This window comes from Pisolithus orientalis (assembly GCF_024613125.1).
Source record: "Pisolithus orientalis strain OTSU chromosome Unknown F5J12scaffold_48, whole genome shotgun sequence".
In the NCBI taxonomy this organism is placed as follows: domain Eukaryota; kingdom Fungi; phylum Basidiomycota; class Agaricomycetes; order Boletales; family Pisolithaceae; genus Pisolithus; species Pisolithus orientalis.
Window position 1 is genome coordinate 54,681 of NW_026260829.1, and position 25,143 is coordinate 79,823.

General features: G+C 50.7%; 8 protein-coding genes across 8 annotated transcripts; 3 read left to right on the top strand and 5 right to left on the bottom strand.

The window, feature by feature from the left end:
* Positions 1-347: 347 nt before the first annotated feature.
* On the top strand, positions 348-2,943 carry F5J12DRAFT_907353 (cytochrome P450; the record flags this gene model as incomplete). Its single annotated transcript, XM_051748920.1, has 13 exons — positions 348-471; positions 550-647; positions 716-848; positions 935-1,032; positions 1,146-1,251; positions 1,357-1,429; positions 1,515-1,771; positions 1,831-1,882; positions 1,960-2,155; positions 2,235-2,401; positions 2,481-2,582; positions 2,646-2,693; positions 2,769-2,943. The coding sequence occupies 13 exons, from the start codon at positions 348-350 to the stop codon at positions 2,941-2,943; spliced, it is 1,629 nt and encodes a 542-aa protein (XP_051595771.1).
* Positions 2,944-3,056: 113 nt separating this feature from the next.
* F5J12DRAFT_907354 (uncharacterized protein) lies at positions 3,057-5,097 on the bottom strand (the record flags this gene model as incomplete). The annotated part of the gene is made up of 6 exons (XM_051748921.1): positions 3,057-3,215; positions 3,271-3,481; positions 3,555-4,137; positions 4,202-4,366; positions 4,436-4,560; positions 4,625-5,097. 6 exons carry the CDS (start codon positions 5,095-5,097, stop codon positions 3,057-3,059), a joined length of 1,716 nt encoding a protein of 571 aa, XP_051595772.1.
* Positions 5,098-5,882: 785 nt separating this feature from the next.
* On the bottom strand, positions 5,883-6,946 carry F5J12DRAFT_697588 (uncharacterized protein; the record flags this gene model as incomplete). The annotated part of the gene is made up of 5 exons (XM_051740455.1): positions 5,883-6,097; positions 6,169-6,254; positions 6,308-6,600; positions 6,668-6,709; positions 6,764-6,946. Coding segments are annotated over 5 exons (819 nt in total), but the record flags the coding sequence as incomplete, so codon positions are not given.
* Positions 6,947-11,029: 4,083 nt separating this feature from the next.
* On the bottom strand, positions 11,030-11,925 carry F5J12DRAFT_859156 (uncharacterized protein). The gene is made up of 2 exons (XM_051746797.1): positions 11,754-11,925; positions 11,030-11,691 (listed from the first exon to the last, which is right to left on the bottom strand). Exons 1-2 carry the CDS (start codon positions 11,822-11,824, stop codon positions 11,061-11,063), a joined length of 702 nt encoding a protein of 233 aa, XP_051595774.1. The 5' UTR covers positions 11,825-11,925; the 3' UTR covers positions 11,030-11,060.
* Positions 11,926-12,837: 912 nt separating this feature from the next.
* Positions 12,838-13,969, top strand: F5J12DRAFT_859162 (uncharacterized protein). Its single transcript, XM_051746798.1, has 2 exons — positions 12,838-13,245; positions 13,308-13,969. Exons 1-2 carry the CDS (start codon positions 13,175-13,177, stop codon positions 13,936-13,938), a joined length of 702 nt encoding a protein of 233 aa, XP_051595775.1. The 5' UTR covers positions 12,838-13,174; the 3' UTR covers positions 13,939-13,969.
* A 4,304-nt stretch (positions 13,970-18,273) lies between these two features.
* F5J12DRAFT_897120 (glutathione S-transferase C-terminal-like protein) lies at positions 18,274-19,155 on the top strand (the record flags this gene model as incomplete). The annotated part of the gene is made up of 4 exons (XM_051747999.1): positions 18,274-18,327; positions 18,391-18,562; positions 18,626-18,786; positions 18,865-19,155. The coding sequence occupies 4 exons, from the start codon at positions 18,274-18,276 to the stop codon at positions 19,153-19,155; spliced, it is 678 nt and encodes a 225-aa protein (XP_051595776.1).
* A 106-nt stretch (positions 19,156-19,261) lies between these two features.
* On the bottom strand, positions 19,262-22,518 carry F5J12DRAFT_859203 (Ndufs1, NADH-ubiquinone oxidoreductase 75kD subunit (775)). Its single transcript, XM_051746799.1, has 13 exons — positions 22,475-22,518; positions 22,450-22,451; positions 22,323-22,421; positions 22,098-22,184; positions 21,995-22,043; positions 21,919-21,936; positions 21,833-21,856; positions 21,733-21,780; positions 21,620-21,682; positions 20,343-21,570; positions 19,982-20,289; positions 19,675-19,914; positions 19,262-19,610 (listed from the first exon to the last, which is right to left on the bottom strand). The coding sequence occupies exons 3-13, from the start codon at positions 22,402-22,404 to the stop codon at positions 19,508-19,510; spliced, it is 2,250 nt and encodes a 749-aa protein (XP_051595777.1). The 5' UTR covers positions 22,405-22,421; positions 22,450-22,451; positions 22,475-22,518; the 3' UTR covers positions 19,262-19,507.
* Positions 22,519-22,617: 99 nt separating this feature from the next.
* F5J12DRAFT_859209 (uncharacterized protein) lies at positions 22,618-24,610 on the bottom strand. The gene is made up of 3 exons (XM_051746800.1): positions 24,123-24,610; positions 23,356-24,066; positions 22,618-23,275 (listed from the first exon to the last, which is right to left on the bottom strand). The coding sequence occupies exons 1-3, from the start codon at positions 24,441-24,443 to the stop codon at positions 22,823-22,825; spliced, it is 1,485 nt and encodes a 494-aa protein (XP_051595778.1). The 5' UTR covers positions 24,444-24,610; the 3' UTR covers positions 22,618-22,822.
* Between the last annotated feature and the right edge of the window lie 533 nt (positions 24,611-25,143).

The window sequence follows — 25,143 nt, forward strand, 5'->3', positions numbered from 1 at the left end:
AGGTAATCGGGTCAATGAGCATTTAAGGTTCGTGTTCCACCGTGAGCTTGATGGCTTGGCAGCCGTTCGCGTGTCGAGGCCTTGCGATCACGGCTTTGGTCTGTAATCACGACCTTACACGACGTTCTGCTCCCTTGATGCGGAGAGACGTAATCGACATTGTGGTCGCTCCCTATGCGACGTCGCAATTCCATACACTTACTTACAGCCCTTTCGGAGCAGTTCAGCCCGGGGCGCATTCGACCCGCAGCATATTAATCGAATTCATGCGTACTAGCCCGTCCGGAAACCACCCAGTTTTTTTTCCTTCTTCCCTTGCCTTCTGCCCCATCCCTCCGCGTAGGATGATGGACTCCGTATCGGTCATCGCCTCTTTGCTCGTGCTCGTAACCGTCTTCATGGTGTGCCTCTACATCCGCCGACCCTCCCTGGCTCATATCAGAGGTCCAACTCCAGCTTCGTTCCTCCTAGGTATGTAAAACTGCCCATGCACTCTGTCCGTCGGTCGTCTGGACCCCACGCATACGTAAGTTAAATCTTGCCAACAAGGGAGCACGCTCGAGTTGTACCAAGAACAAGCTGGCGAAACCGATTTCACGTGGCAGAGGCGATACGGTGGTATCGTACGGTTTAAGAGTATTCTGGGCGTGAGCGTGTCACTCCAATCTTGCCGCGTTAGCTGTTGAATCCTTTCTCCTTTTTGGTCACTTCCTAGGAGGATCAGCTTTTGATCACAGATCCAAAAGCTCTCCGGCATATTCTCAGTGCATCTGACTTATATCCGCATCAACCAGAGCGACGCATGATGTCTGGCTTTATCAACGGTAAGGGTATCGCGTGGGCTTGCGGTGCGTAGTCCCCGATCCAATTCCTCCCCATGATCCCACGTGTTGTTCATCGTGTCACTGCCCCCCTTCCTTGCCGCAACCTATAGGCGACGCGCATAAGAGGCAAAAGAGAATAATACTCCCGGCGTTTGGTGCTCCCCATTCGGAAACATTCCTGAAGGCGTCAAAAGTAGCTGCTGAAGGGGTGCGTATGCGTCTTCTTCCCCGGATGTAACTCATTTTTACTTTTTGCCTCCATCGTTATGTAATGCCATGGGATTGTTTTGGTTTTGGCTTTGCCCACCGCATCGATGATAGGTGTGTGCCAAGTGGATGGACGTCGTCAACGGGACGAACGATGGACGTGCCATCATTGACATGTACAAATGGTTGTCTAGGGCAACGCTGGACGTGATCGGGCAAGGTATGAATGGAATATTACTTGTGAACCAAAACATAACGGCTTCTGTTTATTTAACACTCATCAATTTTCCGTGTCTGGTCTTAATTCTGAAATATATCTGTGCAGCTGCTTTCGGTGATTGCTTTGGGTGCCTCGACGATCCGAATCATATCCTTGTACGATCTTATCAGAATTCGATGTTCGTTTGAGTTTCCTTGCTTTCTTTGGCACCTGTACTCATATTTACCAATCTCATCTTCCCCTTTCGTCGGTCTGAATTACAGCGCCTCTATTCTCGGCTCTCCCCCTCCGCAGCAGATCTTCATGCTGGAAATTTTGAAGTATCTCCCGACGTGGATGACAGAGTACGTATTGGAGCGTAGTAAGGATAAAAGGTGCATGCTTGTGAAGCGCATGCGGAAGACTGTGATGGGCATTGGGAGAGAGCTCGTGAGGAAGCGGCGTGATGTGTACGCAGTGGGGGGAATAAATGAGTGCAAAGACGTTGACGGAGAGGACAAGGATGCTTTGGGGCTGTTGGGTGAGTTTACTTGACGATTTGTTTGGCAAACTTCTCATCGACCTGTTGAATGGGCGTAGTGAAAGAGTACATGAAAGATGAGAATGAGGAAGAGATATTAGCGCAGATAAGGTATGTGGGGCTATCTATCCGCACCTAGGATTCGGTATCCGGTCTTAATAAACCCACACGATTACAACTCTGTGTAGGACTCTTTTGATCGGTGGGCACGAAACGACGACGCATACGCTCGAGTGGGCTCTATTGGAATTGGCGAAGAGACCGAGTACGCAGGCGAAAGTGCGCGAGGAAGCGAGGCGGGCAGACGCTACGGTACGAGGACGTGACGGCGTGTGGCGTGTGGCGGATTTGGAGGGGATGGCATATACGGTGGCTATTGTGAAGGTGAGTGATGTTGAATCTGACCTTTTCTCGACGCCTCTCATTTTTCTTGTCTCTACGAAATCTCTTTAAACGTATGTAGGAAGTTTTTCGCTACCACTGTACCCTACCCCACGCCTACCGCGTTGCTGCAAAAGAGGACGTCGTGCCATTAGCGAAGCCGATTAGGACGGAGGCCGGACTTCCCATGGAAGAGATACGTGTTCCACGGGGGACGAGAATTGTTGGGTCGATCGCGGGGTATAATAGGTTTGTCACTGTTTCTTTCAATTGGTTCCCGCGATGTACTATTGAGCACCACTGCTAACGCGTTGTACCCACGCGATAGGAATCCAGATGTGTGGGGCGATGATGCGGACGCGTTCAATCCAGATAGGTGGATGAAAGATGACGAGAAGGAAGTTACCACGGTTGGTGTATATGCTAATTTGTGAGTCTATCCGTCTTCGACGGTCTGCCTATGTGAGCGACGATTGCTGGTTGTTCGTAATAGGTTGACGTTTTGGGGTGGACCGAGAGCTTGTATTGGCTGGCGCCTCGCGTACGTTCTTCCAATGTTGACTTGCGTCGTTTCGCTAACGACTCACTCGCTCCATATATGTCCCCCACATCGTAGCGTGATAGAGACACAAGTGTTTCTTATCGAGATAATCAGCAGGTTCGAGGTCTCCTTGTCGGAGAAGGCCACGAGGGTAAGAAGGGAGGCGTGTGGGGTTGTTGCCCCAACCGTGGAGGGAGAAGTGGAGAATGGGGTGCAACTGCCACTGGTGATCTCTCTCGCGCAGCAATGATGTCTTTTGGGTTAGTCTCATCCATGGCAAAGTTATCCAATATTATTAGCGGTTTCACGGTAATAAGCGAGAACTAGCTTGGGATCATGTAACTGCTCATGGGTCGCGCAATGCTAGCACCGACAGGTCAACTCTTCGTTCCAGTCTTCCGATCCGACACCCTCTGCGACGACGAAGAGTCGGTACGGATCATACTTATCCTTGATCTCTTTCAGCTTGGTATAGTGTGAACCAAAAAATGTGTATTGCCAGTCGATCTCGTACAACGATGCCTTGTTTCACGCATTAGTTGTCAAGCATTTCCTGTGAATGCCGAGGCTCGCTTACCTCGTTGAAATAGGTACCACCCTGAGGTGTGAGGTCATACATGCCCTTGATCCATGCCTTCAGCTGATCAGTTAGCCCTGCAATTTCTTCCGCGGTGGCACCCTCTTGCCAAGATACTCCGCAATTGGTTTTGACGATGGCACTACGCCATGCTGGATTGACACCTGCCGAGTCGGGATCAATCTGAGAGACCTTTCCTCCAGCAACCATGCTATGATAAAGGCGAAGGCATGCAGCGTCAATGCAACGTCGCAAAGGCAAAGCATGGGGAAACTTGAACGCACTCGAACGAGGCTTGGCAATCGTAAAGGATTTCTGCGACATCAGAGTATCGGTTCGCGAGCGTATCCCGAGATAGAAAACGCGATGTGAACATTATATTGACACCGTTCTGACCTGCGTTGCCAAAGGCGTATGTATACCACTCGTACCACGAGTCGAATGAGTAAGTCCCCGCCACTGAAGAGACACCCTTGACCCCAAGACCAAGCAGGTAATCCGTCAGGGGCTGCGTACTCATGTTCGCTGCTGCGGTGGATAAGTTGGGATTGATACCGAAGAAATACATGCTGTTGTTCCCGAACGAGCCGTACCCTCCCCAGCCCTCGTCGGTGAGATTAGGTTGAAGGCGTAGCACACCCCCTATGAGCTCCTTCATTACAGTTGCGTTGGTGACATTGGCCTGCACGTAGTACATCACAACCGGAAGTTGTTGGTATGTCCGGTAGGTGACAGACGTGACGATGCCGTAGGTACCACCACCACCCCCACGGAGTGCCCAGAAAAGATCAGGATATTGATCGTTGTTGACGGTAAGGTAAGCACCGGTAGATGTGACGACTGACATTTCAATGGCGTTGTCAACACCTCAAGTACCACCACGGGGTGGGTGTCAGGATATGGATTGGCCTGCGTTTCTTTTTGTACGCACCTAGACCGTACGTGGGTGAGAGTGCACTGTGTCCTCCACCTTGAAGCCAACCACCCCCAGCTCCTACGGACCCACCAAGGGAAAGACCGCCGACCATCATACGCCCGTTCTGGTTAGCGGTATCATAAGCCTCATACCATTGTACCCCAGCGCCGACGGTCAGGGCTACGTATGCCATGATGGATCAGTCGACGTTCAAACTTCAGGTCGGATGCAAGTACGCGACAGACCTGCCTTGGTACGTTTCGTTGGGAGGTGCTCCTTGGGGCGTAAACTGGGTGTCATATGTAATGTTCTTCATGTTGTGCGTCCATACCACAAATGCACCACGACCCGCACTACGCCCCAGAAAATCGTGTCTATGCAACATACCAATACCCCAGATCAAGACATACACAGGTACAAACGTAGAGCATCACCCACCCCGTGTTCTTAACGACCAACTTGAGATCGTATTGTAGTGCAAAATTGATGGCAGCCTGGATGTCTTGTGGCGTACGAGCATCGACGCCGATAACGGGTACGTTTCCTTGCTCGCAAGAAGCACCAAGAGATGTGTTGAGATAACATGCACTAATGGTGCCGTTCCTGAATATGAAGGACTCAAAGTTCGGAGCTTCCATTGAACCAGGCATCGAAGAACGCCAGCTTCCGTCTACCCACTCTTGAGCAACTTGCGTGCAGTTTCCAGACGGGTCAGTTGCTGGGTAACATGGGGAGGCACTAGGGACGGGATAAATAAGCGGTTGGGAGACCTGTGATTCGAGTTCGGCGAATTGATCTTCAGTTGGCCAACAGGGTTGCCCGAATGTACATAGGCATCCTGTGTTGTTGGAAGATGTCCTGGCGAAGCTCCCTACGACGAGGAGGGACAAGGCGATGAAGACGTCCAACATTACCGTAGCGTTCGATTGCGTCCGAACGACTCTTCGTATTTACCCAGGCTTAAATATGCTCTGCGTGCGGCCTGTGCATGGAATTTCGATCAGTACTTGTTAGCCTCAAGAGTGTTAGACTACAGCACGTTCGGTTTGACGCGATGGAGGCTGCGCAATGCAGCGAGGCTTCTCCGCTTCTCCAATCCTGTGTATGACGGATAGTGAAATCGTCACTCAAGTAAAACCTTCGCCCGGATGCTCAATAGACATTACTGCGTTCAAGGTGCATTTCCAGACTTTGGGGAAGTGAATGTTTATATGGAAAGAAAGCCGGACTGTCGTGCTTGGTTATCCACAACTGCACCATTATGTGAGGTGAAGGGTCACTAGTATCATTTATCATTTAGGTAGTCACTGCGGACGCTGTCGGGCCAAAGTGTTGCTGTATAATTCTGATCGGCCCATTTTCCGCAGTTAACTAATATTACGCCAAAGTGTCCGCGTGTCAAATGGGGTAATCATGGAATGGAGCGAGAGTGCGGACACCGTGACGAATGACTTCCGACTGAGCGAGGAGGTACATGCCTTGGAAGAGGGCAAAGCACCAATCAACGGTACTGAGTATAAACCACGTTGATCAGCCAGTAATACAGTCAACAGTTATCTGATATCCCAGGAGCACCACTCTTCATTTCCATCCGTACGGAACTGGACTGTACAGTGGCCACCTTCCAATCCAATGCAGAGCCCGAGTTCATCTTTCCCTCGCCAACCTTCAATTTCATCTCTCTTGCACTCTGATCTGCCTCATCTTGCCTTCTCTCTTTCCCCACCCATACTGTTGCAAACACAGCGCCGAAAACGGTGATCATGGTGTTGACGAGCACAACACTATTTATTGAGGCAGTGTTGACACCCAGGTAGACGATGATGATTTGGGCGATTGAGAAGAGCGTCGGGATGATGAAGTTGGTGGCAGCAATACGGGAAATCATGCGTAGACGCATTGCGAATGATGCTGTGGAGAATGTAAAAGAGACGTGTCAGTAAGAAGGGAAAAGATACACGACGCCCGGTGAAGGGGCTCACTTCGCGCGGGACGAATGTCACTCGTGACGCCCTGTCTGTTGGAGAGGCGAGTGCGGACGGACCATAGGAACGCTACGGACGCATATCTGGCATAACGTCAGTGTTCATCGAACCAAATGAATGGGAATTTGCAACACACGTATTATCTACAACCTGGGCTGTCCAATCGATCTTCAAGCATGGAGTGGACATCCACAAGGCTGCCATCTTTTCCGCGCCTTGCGGTCCTCTCGATGCATCTGCCATTTGTTTCGTCAGTACAATTAAATTGGTTATGCGAGCAATCTTGAGGATGACAGGGAGTGCGATTAGGAGGGAAAAGCGGGGCAGACCGAGATGTCGCGGTGGGTGGAGGGAGATAAGACGGAGAAGGAGGATGAGGTCGACGAAGATGCATTGAAATATGCCGAGGATGCCTATCGAGATATTCAACTGAGAAAGATGATATGTAAGTTTGGATATTGTGCACTCGTCATCGTCATCCGGCGTAATAACGTACCGCTAGTGGCCATGGGTCCGTCGGGGAAAGGATCGCATGAATCTTGTGTTGGAGGTATTAAGTGAGAACCCGTACTAGGGTGGTGTAAACACATACAGCTAGTGCATCAATCATGATTCCTGCAAAGAAAGCGAGGGCGATGACGGCGACGTTGAGGATGAAGATAGGCGTGCGTCTGGAATATTTATTGGAGAAATAGAACAACGCAATAACAAGTGGAACAAGCAGTGTGGTGAAAGAATGTCCTATCATAAGTGATACGAGCGAGGGATGGATAACATCCGCTTCGATGGGGTCGAGCACCGTCGAAGGACTGGCAGACATGGTGGAAGAACTTGGTAGGGGTGCAGCGACTGCGGTGGGACGTGTCGCCCAAGATTTATCTTCATATACACGGAGGTGGCGGTGATTCAACCGGCAAGGCACTGAGGGAAAATCGGCGAGATGGACTTGGATCAACAAGCCGGGAAGGCATTCCGGATATTTAGTATCCCCTGTCTACCCAGTCTTAGTACAGCTCACCTTGTCTCCACACTTTTGTATTGTAGCCACGCCTGTAACTTGGATAGCAGCGAGCTACGGCATCATATCTCATGTTGCCTGCATGACCTCGTGGTTTCTCACCCCATGGAGACCGAATGTTCGCAGCTGATGACCGCCCATTTTTTTCTCGAACCCTACCAAGGAGTGGCTTCTATTGTCACTGATCCAAATTATTGTATGGACTCTATTAGCACTGCCCTCGTCGGAGGCATTTCCTTCTTGATGAAATTTTTTTCCTCTACGATAGACGCCCAAATGTCAATGAGTCCGAAGAGCAAAGACCGCGGATAGCGTGATCAGTGTAAGGCCCAAAAATGCAATCTTACTGCCTCAGGAACCCACCTTCATATGTTCATACCATTCATCCATCTTTAGCGCTGTAAGGACCTCGACTCTCCAGCATATCAACAGACCTCACCGCAGGATCTCTAACCTACGTTTGTCGACATCGGAGAAGGCTTTGTAAGTTTGTATCGATGGTCGTACGGGAGGATTCTCAGTAGACATGTGAGCTCGCAGGATCAGTCGATCACATTTGTCATTCATGGAAAGGTACGATAGGAAGTGGGCGAGGTCGAGTGAAGGCGACGACCGGTCGGACTTAGGGGAAACCTCCTTTGTTCTGGCTTGTGGAAAGGAGCAGCCCGGTACGTCTTGGATAGGACGGACTATGGTTGACGGCGGATTGCATTACATTAGCCTTACGTACAACAGACGCTTGAAGCAAGATAGCACATGGTATGGGCAAGACCAGTGCATGAATCCCGAAACTATGTAACAAGCGCTGAAATTGAATTACAAGGGAAGGTCATGTGCTGATTGATCGTGCACGCAGCCAATCGATACTACTGATTGGATGTCCGAATTACGCCGGTCATACAATGCATAATCATACATACTAGGGCAAGGCTATCGGGCAGATTGCAGGACCGAAAAAGGACTCAAAAGACTAACTCAGTGGTTTGTAAGTAGCAGGGGCCCGGCTTCGTGAGAGCACAAGCAAGATTGTAGAGGTACACCACATTCGGGATGCCCTGATGAACAGAGCTCAAGTTCTGCACATTCAAGCTTGATGAATTCGTCCAGGTCGGCATCTACCTTCTGTTTGTCGTATCTATTTGAAAGACAGACAACGAGCGAGCGAAGCGGTGAAGACCAATCAGAATGTTCAGAGGGGAGTAGTTCTAGCGCTGCGCGATGCAGTTCAATATTCTCCTCCAAGTTCTGTATCATGGTTTGTTTCTGGAACTTCTTTGAGGCTACAAGCGAGGATGTGGAGACATGCGCCACGATCAACGTGCCCTGGTGGACAGAGCTCTAGTGCTGCACGTCCGAGCATGACAGCTTCTTCAAAGTCGGCGCCCACCCCCTGATTATCATGTTTGCTCGACAAACAGAGAGCAAGTAAGCCAAGTGAGAAGGGCCGATTGCAATTTCCGAATGGTCAAAGTATAATTCAGAGTAGCACGGAGTAAAGCGATTGCCTCGCCCACGTTATTTATTTCCCTATCTTTCTGGAATCTGTCACAGAGGGCCCTCGCCAAGTTGAAGAGGGCATGATGCAGGTCGTTATGCCACGGTAGACAACGCTTCGGCTTTACTCGCGTGTGGGAAAGGTCGACTGTGGAATCCATTGGATCCTGGAAGATATACAAGGTAGAAATAGCTGCATCTTCAGGGCAGGTTCAATAACCAGCACCAATGACACAGGAACAACGGAACCGTATGTTATCCTTGGACGCGAGATAGAAATGGGGTTGGATAATCTTGAATGTCAGAACGCTACCTGAATCAGCGAATTAAGCTAATTAACCGGCGTGAAAGAAGGCACAGGTAAAGACAACGGAGCATATGGCAGACATCTTTCGGTATTGGTAGGAACAAACGTAGGCATGACCACGCGGAATTCAATGCATGTAACACAAGGATGGACGCATGGGGTCTTCACTGTTAGATGCAGAAAGTGCAAGTCGGTTGGGGAGCGGAGAGGAAATTGGGCCGTATCGCTACGCTGCACCAGTTACGCAGATCAAAGAACTGGGAAGATGCCCGGTCAACACAGTTGGGGGTGCCAAGTGAGAGCGGACAGGAGGGACCTCTACCTGGACACGTTTCCATGGCATGTCTGACCCCTCCATATGGTAGTCTCGTCACTAGTCCCCCTTCTTCGCATGGGTTGATTCGAGGAGGGATATGATACGCGATGCCGCTGTCGACGTTAGGGCCTCCTGACAGATCTGTGTGATGTACACTGCTGCTGCTGGTCTGGCAAGCAAGGATGACGCAAGAAGACGACGGCACAACTTTGCTTACCGCGCCAGGTGCCTAATTATGATTATCGTTCGCCCGGCTGGATTGCAGTTCCCACTGCACGCGTGGCTGGCTACGTGCTGTCTCGTCCATCAGTGAACGAGCAAATACTGCCTGCCATGGCACTGGGTACTTGGCCAGTGAAATGAGTGGGATTTGGCTAACTGCAGGTTCTGGCGGCATGATAGTCGCATTCGCAGCCTCAATGAAGTTTTTTATGTAGACCACGGGCATCGCAGCAACCTGAGAGCGTGTTCACCTGCCTGTCGTGCCCGACAATGAGAAACCTATGTGGTGTTGATGGGGGGACGTGCTAACCTCATCTGAGCTAGAACGGCTCTTTGGTGTATGCGCATCCGCTCGTGCCCGACTGAAAGATTCAACGAAACGAGAAACTCGCACATCCAGGCATGAGCTCTCCGCCTCCTCCGCATTGACACCTTCATGCGGATCCATGCCCCCTATTGTCATCCTACTATTTCACCGCATCCTTGGTATGTAATGCACACCCATGATCCCGTCATATGGACATCCCTCTCACCTTTATTAATGCCAGAAAACGCTTTCAGATTTCGAACGTGAATGTCTGCTGGGTAGAGAAGGAGCTCAGGACGGGGGCATCGATGAAGAAGAGGCAGGAAAGGAGCAAAGAAGAAGAAAGAGGGGGAAGTTGGCAGATAGGTCTGATATTCTGGCAAGCCGAAGGTTGGCCCGCCGAGCGGAGGCAACGGGCATAGAGCCCGGAAGGGGCTACGCGAGTGTTTCGAAATTCGAGCGGTGGATAAAGAGTCGACAAGCGGACAAGGAAGGTCACTTTCATTTCCATTCATAATGTAAGCCCTGCGCTGCTCGATGAACACCTGTATATCCGTGGTCAGGCCTCCATGGCATACACCGTTGACGGCATATCGGCGTATGCATAGGTCCACTCTACATAGGGCCATCGTCGGCACGTGTTCGGTCACTTCGGAACAATGGCGTGCTTCAGCGACAGAGGTGCAAAAAAACCCGAGGTGAATTTGGGAGAGGAAGGTGGTTCCCAACCTTCTAGCGGGTGTCTTCACACTTTGAGGAAAGCCTTCGAATGGAGTGTTAAGTCCCGGAAGTATCCCTCTCTTCTGCCTCCTATACGTATCAGGTTAGACACGTAGCTCACCCGTGGTAAGATTCCAAGGCCTCGAGTATGAGAACGGGTGGACTGCCCTCCGGAAGAGCATCACTCTATTGCTCACTTTTTCACGGGCTCGTGAACTAGCCCAGGGCGTAGTCGACAGCCTTCTTAAGGGTATGATTGTGACGCCATGGCCAGCTGTATCTTACTCAAGACTAACTTTATGAACTCACTCCTCTCGACGAGCTTCGCAGGATGCTTTGTGGTAAGCAGTAGCTCTATGACGATGCCCGGTAAGTGCGCCTCAGGCCAAGGGAGACGAACTCAAAATGACAAATCACTGGTCACTGACAAAACAAACGGTCATTATGATGACACTTCCAGAGGCTATAGACAATGGGGTCTAGTACGTCTCCCCGCCCCGACGCCTTAATTCCCAGGTTGTACTTCAAACACGGCTACACAGTGAATAAGTATCATTTCACAAGAACTCGAAATAGGATCACCCTTACCATGCAACGCATCTGATTTATTGTATTCCGGACAGGGCAGCCAGATGCCTGGAATCTCATGTTCTCCTTGACTCCAGGACGCCGAGTTGGGAGAAGACATAGGACAGCTGAAGTTCATCTGCACCTTGTGCTCGGTACTTCCGATTCGGTACTTCACCATACCCTCTGCTCCAGGACCAACTGGAATAACAAACGTGAGCAGCTCAGCATGGAGATGCCAGTTGGAGAACGAACGGAATAAGTCTTTGAGCCAAAACTTGATATTGCTCTTCTGGCTCACGGTTTCCGCAGGGCGGGTCTTCCATTCACCGTGTTTCTCTTGAGCGTAGACGAGCACAAGCTCGTGGTCGGTCCCATTGTGGAGCGTGATGTAGCAAGAGCAGTCTTGCGTGACTCCGAGTCCCTCCGTGGTTTCGTTTGATGAGGGAAGCTGGCCAGTAAGACCATGGTCGGCTACGTTGGTTGCGAGTTCCTTCTGTTCATCTGCCATGTTCGGATGTAGGGGAAGTTGGCAAGTTACACCTGTTGTCCAGAGGCCTTTTAAACTTCTACCAGAAGAACCTCCTCAGACGGTCATGCACAGGACCCGGCATGATTTTGTAGCACTGACAGCAGTATTGTACCTCGTCTGCGTCGTTGATAGGAAGATTGTACCTCGGGCCTGGGCAGCGTTCCAGACATTCAGTAGAAATGACATCCTAAATGATAGCATGTGGAAATATGTAATGGAAGCAATCATCAGTTGCACTCGCCTGTCTGTCGATGTTTATCTGCTCGGACGAGAGAGCCTGAAGAGAACCAGAACAAGCTTTTCTGCGTTGTCCTCATGTTCCCTGTGGATTAGATGGTGATACATGTTGTGAAAGCCAAATCACCTTGCTTACAATCACAAGGTCACAAGGTCACTCCACCCCGAAATTCGTAACGTTTTTTTGGTCAGCCGCGATTATCATATTTTGGGTCTCAGCACTGTACTTCGCTGCTCCGCAACTCCGAAGTACCGCCATGTGCAATGTCACAAGCCTGACGCCCTCGGATTTACAGGGTGAACGAGCTTGATTTCGTCAGACAGTCCAGCACGTTCCTGTCTGTTGCTTTGCGTACGGGCGCAAGTGCGGTAAACGAGGTGCCTGCCGTGCAAAACGGCCTTATTCTAGTTCGTTACGTCGCTCTGAAATGTTTGTTCTAGATTGTTGCTTTGACAGTGGTAAATATTGTGCCTAAGCGGATTACGCTCTACCACTATGTAGGCCACCGGTGTGCGGATCTGATAACCCCGTTTCATAAGGCAACCTTAAAGGTACTGCACCTGGCACTACCTACCGTTGAAGCGCTGAACCCTTTGCAACTAGCCCCGAAATTTGTGGTATTCAAATCATTTTTGCTGTTGGGACTCCGTCTGGTTTTCCCATGTCAAGATTGGTTGTTGAGGTAAATGAATTGTGCGTTCACCATGTCTCTTGTAAATTCGTGCTGACATGCTTTTCTCATGCACCTAGGTACAGAAGACTTGCACTCGGAGATTAGCCTTCTCCAGCTTGCTATCGAGACATGGCCAACGGGGAGCATTTTGTAATAGGTTACTGCACTCCTCTACACTCCTGGCTCGGTCATCGCTCAGCTTGCACCGGCACTCTGGATGACCGCGACTCTCTGGGCTGACTATCATTCCAACACAACTGCAGACCGGTCTCCATACCACGCGACATAGTATTCTTGCGCTTGTTGCCCTTCCAAAGGTGCTATTCGGACATATGAGAGAGTCTCCAACGTCGGGTGAATTGTACAGAAGAGTAAGAGTGAAGTCTTGGATCATTTCATACACACCGGAGGTAACCGTCGTGCGGGATATGGATATGCTGGGTGATTTTTGAGTGAGATATTAACGATTTCATTCTTGATTGCTCGTGCATCTGGACCCTTATTTTTTTCGTCCAAGCAGATAAACATCGACAGACAGGCGAGTGCAACTGATGATTGCTTCCATTACATATTTCCACATGCTATCATTTAGGATGTCATTTCTACTGAATGTCTGGAACGCTGCCCAGGCCCGAGGTACAATCTTCCTATCAACGACGCAGACGAGGTACAATACTGCTGTCAGTGCTACAAAATCATGCCGGGTCCTGTGCATGACCGTCTGAGGAGGTTCTTCTGGTAGAAGTTTAAAAGGCCTCTGGACAACAGGTGTAACTTGCCAACTTCCCCTACATCCGAACATGGCAGATGAACAGAAGGAACTCGCAACCAACGTAGCCGACCATGGTCTTACTGGCCAGCTTCCCTCATCAAACGAAACCACGGAGGGACTCGGAGTCACGCAAGACTGCTCTTGCTACATCACGCTCCACAATGGGACCGACCACGAGCTTGTGCTCGTCTACGCTCAAGAGAAACACGGTGAATGGAAGACCCGCCCTGCGGAAACCGTGAGCCAGAAGAGCAATATCAAGTTTTGGCTCAAAGACTTATTCCGTTCGTTCTCCAACTGGCATCTCCATGCTGAGCTGCTCACGTTTGTTATTCCAGTTGGTCCTGGAGCAGAGGGTATGGTGAAGTACCGAATCGGAAGTACCGAGCACAAGGTGCAGATGAACTTCAGCTGTCCTATGTCTTCTCCCAACTCGGCGTCCTGGAGTCAAGGAGAACATGAGATTCCAGGCATCTGGCTGCCCTGTCCGGAATACAATAAATCAGATGCGTTGCATGGTAAGGGTGATCCTATTTCGAGTTCTTGTGAAATGATACTTATTCACTGTGTAGCCGTGTTTGAAGTACAACCTGGGAATTAAGGCGTCGGGGCGGGGAGACGTACTAGACCCCATTGTCTATAGCCTCTGGAAGTGTCATCATAATGACCGTTTGTTTTGTCAGTGACCAGTGATTTGTCATTTTGAGTTCGTCTCCCTTGGCCTGAGGCGCACTTACCGGGCATCGTCATAGAGCTACTGCTTAATATCAAGTATCTTGCGAAGCTAGCCTAGCAGTGAGACTGTTCATCATCCATAGTGAACGGGGTTCACCGCAGCTCATAACGTCGGTCATGAGGTGCAACGAATGGGATGTGGTATCTGCATACTATGAAGTCGCATTTGCGCCCTCAAAGAAGGTTTCCAACGATGCTAACTCTGACATGTCCTGAACGAGGCTGAAACGAACCCTGAACGCATTCCTAGTGGTGCATTCGTTATCCAATACGGTCATCACAGAAACATGTCCAATTGCAGGCTGCTACCTGCATAACTTGCGTAAGCGTGCAACATGAACGAACGCCAAGGGCCGCCCACGCTGGCCAGAACAGACCGGACCAGTTAGGGGGAGATTGGAGGACCGCTCAGTGTGTGGCGATTCCTTGATATCTAAGTTTCTGTGCATGTTGCTCATTGCTAGCCTTTCTGGCTCACAATGCCCTCTGATGCCCTACGATGATGCAGTGAGGTTGTGGGACGATACAAGCGAGGTCCCAGCGTGATCAAATGGACTTCGTGATGGCCGGAAATTCGCAGAGGCGACCGTACGGTATCATAAGGTGCTTGCAAGCTATTCGCCAAGCCCACATACCTCCAACCTCCATATACTCGGGTCCTGTCACTTGGGTGGGAGCATTCCCTCTGCCATTGACCTCGTAAATTGCGCTTGGGTTGGTTCGAAGATCTGTTGCGACCATTCCATGTACCCGCGCGTTTGTCATGGGTGATGAAAACTACGCTTTCAGCATGCTAGTCAGAAACGCCATCAGAGGCAGCGTACGCGTGATAACCGGATGCATATACAACACCGACTAGCATCGGGCTCCCACTTTTTTTCCCCTATGGATCAGTCGCGCCACTCGTCGCGCATGCTGCACGATAGATCGTTGGCCATGGATGTCACCAACTTGCATAGCATCTACATACCGTGACGCGTTGTCGACACTGTGCAAGAGGTCAGTTAGACTTTGTACGAAGTGAAGGGTTAGGGAATTCGATCCAACGTTAGGTCCGATCAAGTTATGCTGTTCGAACTACACTGCTAAGCCTACTCGCATGCACCCAGGACAGCACAGACCTGTCAACCGAATGATAAGCGGTCATCCGGCACGCCGGAGTCAATCGGCGATGGGAGACCAGCCGCAATGATATTCGGCTGTGTTGCGTTGTTCCAATCATGATGTGGTACATACTCGTCGCCCACGCATTACTCGCGCTCCCTGCATCCTTTCCTTCTGACTACTCTGCGTCTTGTTCGTGGCCTCAACCGCAGTGGCCGGGCTACTTTGACTTCGAAGTTGGAATCAACCGAGGGAGTCTTCACCTTCCCACTCGGAGAATACTAGTCTAGCCATCGGCATCCACGTGTGACACTTTGACTCCCTTGGCATGTTCTGTCAAGGATGTCTATAAGACACCCGTATGCTTCCCCGCCTTCGAGTTACCTCTATGCCAATGTGGTGAGCAAGTTTCGTACCCGAAGCCGAATCACAGCTGACTGATATCCTCCGGGAACGCATGGGCTATAGCCATATTACGACGAGCGCACCATAAACCAGTACCGAAGCACACAGATTAACGGCACTACCGCCCGCCATAATCACTATTACTACTATTATAGACCGCCTTCGTCCCAACTTCGCAGCTTTGTCCCTGTGAGCTATACCCCTTTTCCCTTGGTTGGGTCTCACATAAGAGTGGCCAGAGCTTGTCATCGGATTCTCTGCCATCCGGGATTCCCACGTCGAGAGACGACACCGCGGGTGGTTCAAATGCGGACTCAAATCTCGGGTTTTCTGGACATTATCCCAATCGAAAGTATCCACCACAGACATCTCACATCGGTATTAGCGTGAGTACGGGCGGGCCATTCACATGCACCTTAAGGGTCACTAACCTGGTTTTCGCTTCATCTCCTCAGGGTCGGGTACGGATAATCCTGAAGGATTTTGGAGAGTCCATGAGGACTAGACGTCTCTGGGGAGCCTCTCCACGCAACCCTTATGTTTCCCGCGTGCATATTCGCGCCCCTGCCCTGCTGTGCTGTTGCGACGTGCGAATCGATGATTATGAACGCTCAGCCGTCTGAACATGTCTGACCAGATGTCTGTAATCTTTTACCTCATCTAAAGTTTTTGACTGACACGTACTCGTGGACAGCAGTCCCCCGTTCTTCGCGCTCTGACTTACGACCCAATGATGCATCCCGTATCCAGTACCAACTATGTATGTCCACCCGCCTTCCGTATCGTACCTGCTACATAAGTTATGCCTCGTCTTGGCAAGTTTCCTTTATAGAATTATCATGCAATCTTACTTGTTGCATTTCCTTAGTTGTTATTGACCCGCGCTATATGAGTGACGTCCTGTGGTAAAAATATTATTTGGTACGCATTCTGTTATTTAGCACTGTTGCGGCCCTCCCAAGTTGGAGCCACCGACGACCTAATATATAGAGTTTCACGGACGCCAGTATAACGAGAATAGAGGACCACACAAGATAACCAAATGCGAAGCTGTTTAGTCTATTCGGGATGTCCCAGTGCATGTAAAAATGCATGATTCCATATATTTGGCTTCGGGTCTTTTCCCCACAGCTTGAGCCACCACGCACTGATGTCAGGAATTGCAGAATTATGTCCGTCGAGATGCCAGATTTGTTACGAATGAGCCAGTTCCGTTTCCCAATCTTTCCATTGGAGTGGTCTCAGATTGCTTAGGCCAGTGTCGGCGTCCCGACAATACCGCGAGGGCACTGCAGAAGTAGATTCATCTTGATAGCATCTGTGATTATGCGATGCGCCCATTTCTTTATGTCAGCCTCGCCTGTGCCAGTCTCGTGTTTGGGGTATACGGCCCATAAAGTCTCCTCGAATGTCCGATAGCAGAGGGTCAAGTCTAAGCATGCCGTAGGGCGAGCTTCTTGGTCGGGTCTAACCGCCCAACCCCTTATGCTGGCCTACCATGCGACACTTACGACCGGTCGATCTATTGTGCCATGTCGTGGAACAACGAGCACGGTAAGTGACTTACGAGCGATCCTAGTTAATTGAAAATATATATTTGGACGCGCGCGCCGTCTCCGGTTTGCGGAAGCCATGATCTGAACCGCAGTTTTCACCCACCGCAAACGCTCCATCGGACCTGTAAGATCAAGGACTTCAATTTAACGATTTGAGATAGCGACGAACGCTCACGCTGGGATCTGATAGAAACACGGAGCTGGGTTTGTGCGAAACGAATGATTGATGATTGGTCACGACTCTGATTCTGATTTATGTTACCTTGATTAGACTTGTCTAATTTTTCCTCACGTTTCTTGTATATCCTTTCATCGTCCCGTCTTGGAGGCGAATTGACTGTCGTTTCCTAGTCGATACCGTTTTCCTACGTACGTATCGTTCCGCTTGGTGGCCTCGAGAGTCGATAGGGACACTCATGGACACAGCGCAAGTCCGATTTCGCGAGTCCAGCTTCGAGCTATGGTCAATTGATAACATTTGCCTTCGTCCACTCCCAATAACGGGATGAACGTTGCGGTGAAAGACTTTTACCACACTGCTTGCCCAACGGCACTTATCTTCCCATTCAGAATTCAGCATCGGCTGGCAAGCGTGGTGATGAGATATATTCCGAAATTTCCTTGACGTCGGAAGTGATCAGTCGAGCACTCGGCCCCGTCTCCGAGCCGCGTAATGACGTCTAGAAACTTGTTGATGACGGAGGTACGGACTCATACATCCTCGCGTGTACGACAAAGGTACCCTGAATGTCAATGCCTAGTACTATACAAGAAGTTTGCAGCTGCTTACCGGAGGGCTGGGGAGCTCATGAACTCGATCATAATAACAAGAAGACAATCATGTCTTCTCTTCATGACGCGGCATCAAACATCCAAGATCTAGGGTTTCGTGAATGTACGCGTCGGCCTCGCGACTTGGCGGGACACTAAACGCATGAGTCATGCATTGATGTAATCTTGGTCACCTGGCACCCAACAATGGAACTTGCATGATCACCAGGAAGGAAATATGATGTTACCGATGATGACATTACGCCAGCACTCAGGCCTCGTTAGACTGAAACCCATAAAAGCGTCTGTTTTAGGGTCCCCCGCATGCTAGCAAGCCTACTCGCAAGGCACTTTCAGCGTCGGATATGGCACCCATCGGAAAACTCTACGGTCACCCTCGCCAGCCCCAAACAAAAGCTGTAGGATCCCTGTCATGTTACCCAGGTCATACACTGAGATATCTTTTGAATGGGGTACATTAGATCCTGAGCGCAGCCACTATCTCAGGCCTCGAGATTGAACAGGTACCTTTCGAATGGGGAGTCACGAACAAATCGCCCGAGTGGATTCAAAAGTTTCCCCTGGGCAAGATCCCCACTTTCGAGGATAACGAGGGGTTTAGGCTGATTGAAGGCGTGGTGATCGCCCGCTATGGTCAGTTAAGGAAATTTTCAGGAGATACCAAGGAAGGAGGATCGTTACTGACCGCGTTATCAGTGAGTTCGCTCGTCCCTGAGGCCGGCCTCCTCGGTCACAACAGGAAGGAAACGGCCCAGGTGGACCAGTGGATCCACTTCGCGGAGACGGAAATCTTAATCCCAGCAAGTTTCATATACGGCGGTATTGTTGCGAAGTTTTTCCTGGGATATAACGATGAGGTACGCCTACCTTTTCCCTGTTTTTCTTTGTCACGGTTCAGTCCCCGCGGCTGTGACTCACTTTTTCCCTGATCGTAGCAACATAAATTCTATCAGGAGCGCCTTGAACGTTCCCTCAAATTCCTGGAAGGCTACCTGGCTTCGCGTTCTTCTGGCCTGCTTGTGAAAGACATCTTGACACTCGGAGATATCGTCCTTGCCACGGCCGTGGAACGTGCAGGCCAGACGATCTGCGGGATCAAGGAGCGCGAACAGGTGTACACTCACACCTTCGCTCATTTCGCAAAAGTCACAAACGACGAGAGAATCAAGCACCTATTCGGAGAGCCTGGATTCGTCGACAAACCTCTTGTCTTCAAGGGGGATTGAGGGCGAACTCGACAATGGTGTCAGTGGTCACAGGCCCTGGGCAGAAGATATCGGCGACGTGTCAGCAGCTTTCTTGTATTTGTACTCATTGGCTGGCAATTTATCGGGCATGATTCCCGTCGCGAGAAAAGCATGTGAAAAACCGAAGAGCTTCCGGTACTACAACACTCACTGCAATCGGGAGAAAACGGCTAGCTTCCGTCGGGTCTTTGGTTTGACTAGGGGAGACTAACCCATTACTGAGTCGGTCGATCTACTATGCCATACTACGAGTGATGCACAACGAGCGTGGCGGATAAAAAAAGTGCATGCGCAACCCGAGTAAATAACGTATATACATTCGGTCTTCCCTTTAGGCGTGCGCCGTCGCCACCTCAGAGGCAGTCTTCGGCTCGCTGAAACCATAGTTTTCACCCACGGCGAACGCACGTGTACATTGAGCCATCGTAACAGACCTAATCACACCTCACAGTCAGAGCGAGTCCCAGTACAAATTAGGAAGTAGGATAAGGCACTCACGCTCGAGAGATAGGGTCTGTCTGATAGAAGTTAGAGACGGGCTTCGTGAATGGCTTGCCTGTCGCTTTAGCGGCTGAAGTCGCCTCGGCGAGAGTCTTCAACCCAGACAGTGCAAGATCCGCAGAAGTCCGTTCCGTCACGTCATATCTTACCAGAGTGGGTGAGATCTCCCACATACGGTCTCTCAACGTCAGTACGTCATCGTAGGGCAAAGGGGTACCAAGGACTTCTGAAAGAGCGCTGTTGGCACATTAGGCACATCATCAGCCACGCACACCCATAGCAATACTAAAGCATCACGACATACCGAATAATCTTCCAATCTTCCCTCGAAGCACCTGGTGGTGGCACCGCAGCCCGTCCCAACTGTGCACGACCTTCGGTATTTACCCACGTCGTGGATTTCTCCGTGTAGGCTGCACCAGGCAAGCATACATCCGCCAACGATGCTCCCAAGTCGCCGTGATGGCCCTGGTAGACGACGAATGCATCACTAGGAATAGATTTGGGGTCTACTTCGTCTGCATTCAAGAGATATATGAATTTGGGCTTCGTCGTAGAAGCCTTCTTCGAGGGTACGAATCCGATTTCATACGCGGCAGGTCTAGATGCAACCTGGAAGACGTCATAGTCAGCTACATCCCATTCAACCCACATACACAACCCACTCTGTGAAGTACAGAGAACCCATTCCAGTCAGGGGTAACGAACGTGTTCTTGTTCTTCTCCACGAACTTTGCAAGGGCATTATAAGCAGCAGCACCATCAGGATGTTCAGCAAGTGCGCTTCCAACAATAATCAGTGGTTTTTTTGCAGATTTGAATTTCGCTGCAAAGGGCCCCTTGCCAGCTATGAATTCAGCAAGGGCTTTAGCATCGGGACCTAGGTATTCGTAACCATAGGCAGTATCCACACGTTCACCGATAAGACCAACTTCTAGAGGGGTATGTAGCCAGCTCTTCCTTATGCGAGAATTGAGAACAGCAGCCTCGTGGCGGGGGTTCGTACCGACGAGTAAGATTAGGTCCGCCTCTTCCAAACCAGGAATCGTGCTACTGAAAAGGTAATTCGAGCGCACGTCAACACCGTGTACTGGAGGAGCATTGCCGTTGGGCTGGTCGAGAGCAAAGTTGTCCGAGCCTAGCCGGTTGAGGAGGTCTTTCAGAGCAACGAGTGATTCCGTGTCTGCCAAGTGACCAGCGACAGCCTGAATCTCATCGTCCTTCGCTCCAGACGAAGCCAAACCGTCTGCTATAGCCTGCAGAGCTTCCTCCCACGTCGCAGGCACAAAGCGTTCGCCCCGCTTGATGAGCGGAGTCGTCAACCTCTGGAACCTCAACCCATCGTACGCATAACGCGTCTTGTCGCTGATCCACTCTTCATTGACGTCGTCGTTCGTGCGAGGCTGTATCCGCATGACCTGGACACCCCGAGAATCGACACGGATGTTAGAGCCGAGCGCGTCCATGACGTCGATCGACTCCGTATTTTTCAACTCCCATGGGCGTGCATGGAAGGCGTAAGGCTTGCTGGTCAATGCACCGACTGGACACAGGTCGACGACGTTGCCTGACAACTCAGAGTCCATGGTCTTCTCCACATACATTCCAATCTGCAAATCGTTTCCTCGACCGGTCGTTCCCAGCTCTTCGACACCAGCAACCTCATTCGCAAAACGGACGCAACGTGTACACTGGATACAGCGATTCATCGAGGTCTTCACAAGAGGGCCCAGGTCCTTGTCTTCGACGGCTCGTTTACCAGTAATCTCGTGGAAACGCGTACGGTCCGAGCCATAGCGCATGGCCTGATCTTGCAAGTCACATTCACCACCTTGGTCACAGATCGGACAATCGAGTGGGTGGTTTGCAAGGAGGAATTCCATGACGCCCTCACTGCAAGATATTGGCCGGGTGAACAGAAGTCTGCCTGGAGACTACCTACCGAGCTTCGTGAACCAGCGGCGTGTTTGTCCAGACCTTGGAACCAGGCATGGCAGGCATGGCGCTGGTGGCTGTAAGAAGGCACACGTCGCTTGACTCCGGAAATATACTTACCATGATGCGACGGGCTTCGGGGACCGCTCCACTTCCACCAGACACATACTACCACAAGCTGAGGAAATTGACGGCTTGTTCGGCGCAAACGTAAACTCACCGGCAGTTACCAGCAATAGCAAGTCTTCATCAACAACGCAAAATCAGCTTCATGCGAAAGATTACGAGGGATAGAAATAAACCAACCTGTCGTGGTAGCAAAATCTAGACTGAGGTCAATGTGATGTACAAGAACAAGAACCAACAAGAATTCTCTGCTCACCGAGGTATAACCGCACCAGCAGCTTCGCATGCCTGAATCAAGGCAGTACCTGTCGCATCTTCTTGAAAACCCGTGACCAAATGGAAAGCGTGAGCAGACTCACCCTGTGGAACAGTCACCTCTTTCCCATCCACCGTTAAAGTAATATCCGCCTGACGGGCAGACGTCGATGCTATCGACCGGCGGCCTGCTAAGTTCCGTATGACATGCGAGTAGATTTGGTTTGGTGGTGTTAGAAGCGTGAATTTTCATCAAGCACCCAAAATAATACGTCCGTCAGCAAGTGTCCCTCTTTGTTATTCGACGCAGAGGGAGAATTGCCTCATACCTTTATGTTGAGAAGAACCACCGCGAGCAACCTTTCCGAGTTGCCCCGTCGCAGGCGCACGCCTCGACAACAGCCGTAGCATTACTAGATAGAAAATGACTTTGTGAACACTTGATTGCCGCAGATGTAAAATGCTGCACGATGACGCACTGGTGTATTTACTAGAAAATGGCAACTTCGTGAGTTTGTCGCGGTCGTCGGCGACGAACACCAGACACGGCTATTTTCCGATAGTTTAGGCGGAGATTGAAAATCCCCAGTTTAGTCAGCGGCCAATCACTCTCGACATATTTGATCCCGTTGGCTTCTTCCACTCGGCTCAATCGATTACCTATTACAAGGTGGTGTGTGTGTTCGATTACAATAATATTGTAACAAGCTGTCGTCAAACTATACATATAATGTCGTGAAACCGTGCAAGCGGTACATGCGGAGTAACGGAAGGGCGACGGAACGAAAGCAAACGCACCCGACTGGTCCGATCGTAGCAACGATAGTCATCAAGGGACATAGGTTACCAAGAGAACATTCACAATCAGCTTCTCCAGTTCCCCATTCGAGGCCAAGTAAACCTTTTCTTTCGCCAAAGGTCCAGGCGCCCAATCCGACAAGACGAATATCTCGGCTTCCGAAAGCGGCACAGCACCGCTCTCTTCTACCCTCTGTCGTATGATATCGGTTTGGATCCTCGTCAGTTCTGCTTCGTCTTCTTCTGGGTCACCGTAAAAACTCATCGGTCTCATCGGCGCACTTCGTCTTGATGGCGAGTTGAACGGCAAAACAGAGGAGAAAGACATAATTCCTGCGGCGCTCGTCGGAGAGTCGTTTGTATCATTCCCGCATTCGACCGTACGATCTATTGGCCAAATATAGCCGCCTGCAGCCCAATGAAGCTCCGGTGTAAGTTTGTACGCCTTCAAGGCGTGGTACAGAAGCGAATCGCCTCCTTTCAGCTGCATGCGTCGTTAGCTCGTCACATTTCCACAGCTTGCGCCGAGCCAAGTACACGATGCTGGGGAAAGAGATCACTTACATGAGGAACCAATGACTCGGCTAGCGACTCGGCTGGATTGATATTATAGTCTTGCGTAAGATAAAACGCCACCTTCCGTCCACGAGACAAGCTGAGCACTGGAGACAGGAGGTCAAGGAACCGCTCGCTTGGAGTTATCAGGGGATCCACTGATGGGCCGTAGGTCTTGAGGTGTACGGCAAACGAGATGCTCATGCGACATCCCTGGGTCACGGTCTCGACCTCATACTCGCAGTCGGCTAGGAATGCTGTCCACTCTACTTCGTCTGGCTTGCCGCCAACACCAAAGAACTTTTCTTCGATCCCACCTGCATCGCGAACGACCAGTGCACCATCACAATAGTGCACAGGAAGTGTCACGCAAACGGTGGCCACTCGACCATCGTTGCGAAGTGTCCGCGGTTGAGCAGGCATCCGACATCCATGAAGGACGATCTCGAGCCTGTCTCTGACAGCGACGAGATAGTGGCCAACTGGCAAGTTTGGAAAGAGAGCATTGCGAACGGCTTCTAGAATGGGGTGGTTGGCGATTTCGAGGGTGGCAGTGAGGGGGAGGTTAGGAGGGTAGAAGAGGGAGTCACTGGCACGATCCGGGTACACATTGATGCCTGCTGTCGTATGAGGTCGGCAAGCTGCAACCAGGACGTCTAGAGCCGGTGGGGTGTCGTAATCGACATCGATGGGGAAATCGAGCGAATGGGTAATGCCACCCTAAAATCAACAGGTGAGACCTCGTGTTGACTAGTGGGTTGCGATAATGACCTTACCTTTGAACGAAAGAACAGGACTAGTGCGGTTGGATCGAGTGGGATATGACCCGAGGCAGTGAACGGACGCGCTTTGGCTGCAACCATTCGCGAGATGCTGACACGGAGACTGTTCTCAGCACCATAATCCGACTGCATCCTGCGCACTGCTGGTCTCTTGGATCCACCATTTGATTGTTTTGGAAGTCGCTCGATCTCGAATTCTGGGACACTTCGATTTCTTGAGAATGCCACGCTGTGGCTATCTGAATGTCGACTGCCGTCTGAAAGCCGACTAGCAGCGGACGGTGTAGGGGAACTGAGGATCGATAATGGCAGCATGGGATAAGGCAGAGTAAGACGGAGAGAAAGATTGGAGGAGGTACTGAATCGAGGTTGCTATTTAGCTAAGATGGGTCCGGTGATATTATTACAGCCATGCGATGGGAGGGACATAGTTGGCTATTATGACGGTGGCTGGCTGCCTAATCCATCGAGACAACGTGTTGATACCCGAAAGAAGAAAGACAGGGGACCCATCTCCTTACAGAAGAGAAGGTCGGTGGGACGCATCTCTTCTTTGCACAGCAAGGGTCGCCACCACAATGCAGCTTCAACGTGGCAACGAGGAGAAAAAAAAAGAGACAAGACTATGCGAAACCACCAGACAAAACAATAATCACAGGCACAACAATCGGGTCGGTCAATTCACATTTTAACAACAAGCTTGCAAGCGACTGGCAAAGCACACCATGCATGTAAACACGTGCTGTCAGGGAGACGTGTGCATACAGCACACCACTAGCTGGGTTGAGTGGCACGTAGCTCTCCAGTTGGCAGTGAAACGATATCCTGGCAGTGCCGCAGCCAAGAAATCAGGCGCGCCATTTGTCGTGCGCGTTCAAGCTGTACGGCGCGCGAGCCCGGCATAGACGGGCCAGTTGGCAACCGCTTTTTGATATGAGCGCTCGAACAGGTCTGCATGTGAGGACTGCAGGGTTGAAACGTTGGACATTGAATCAAGATCATCGAGAAAGCGACC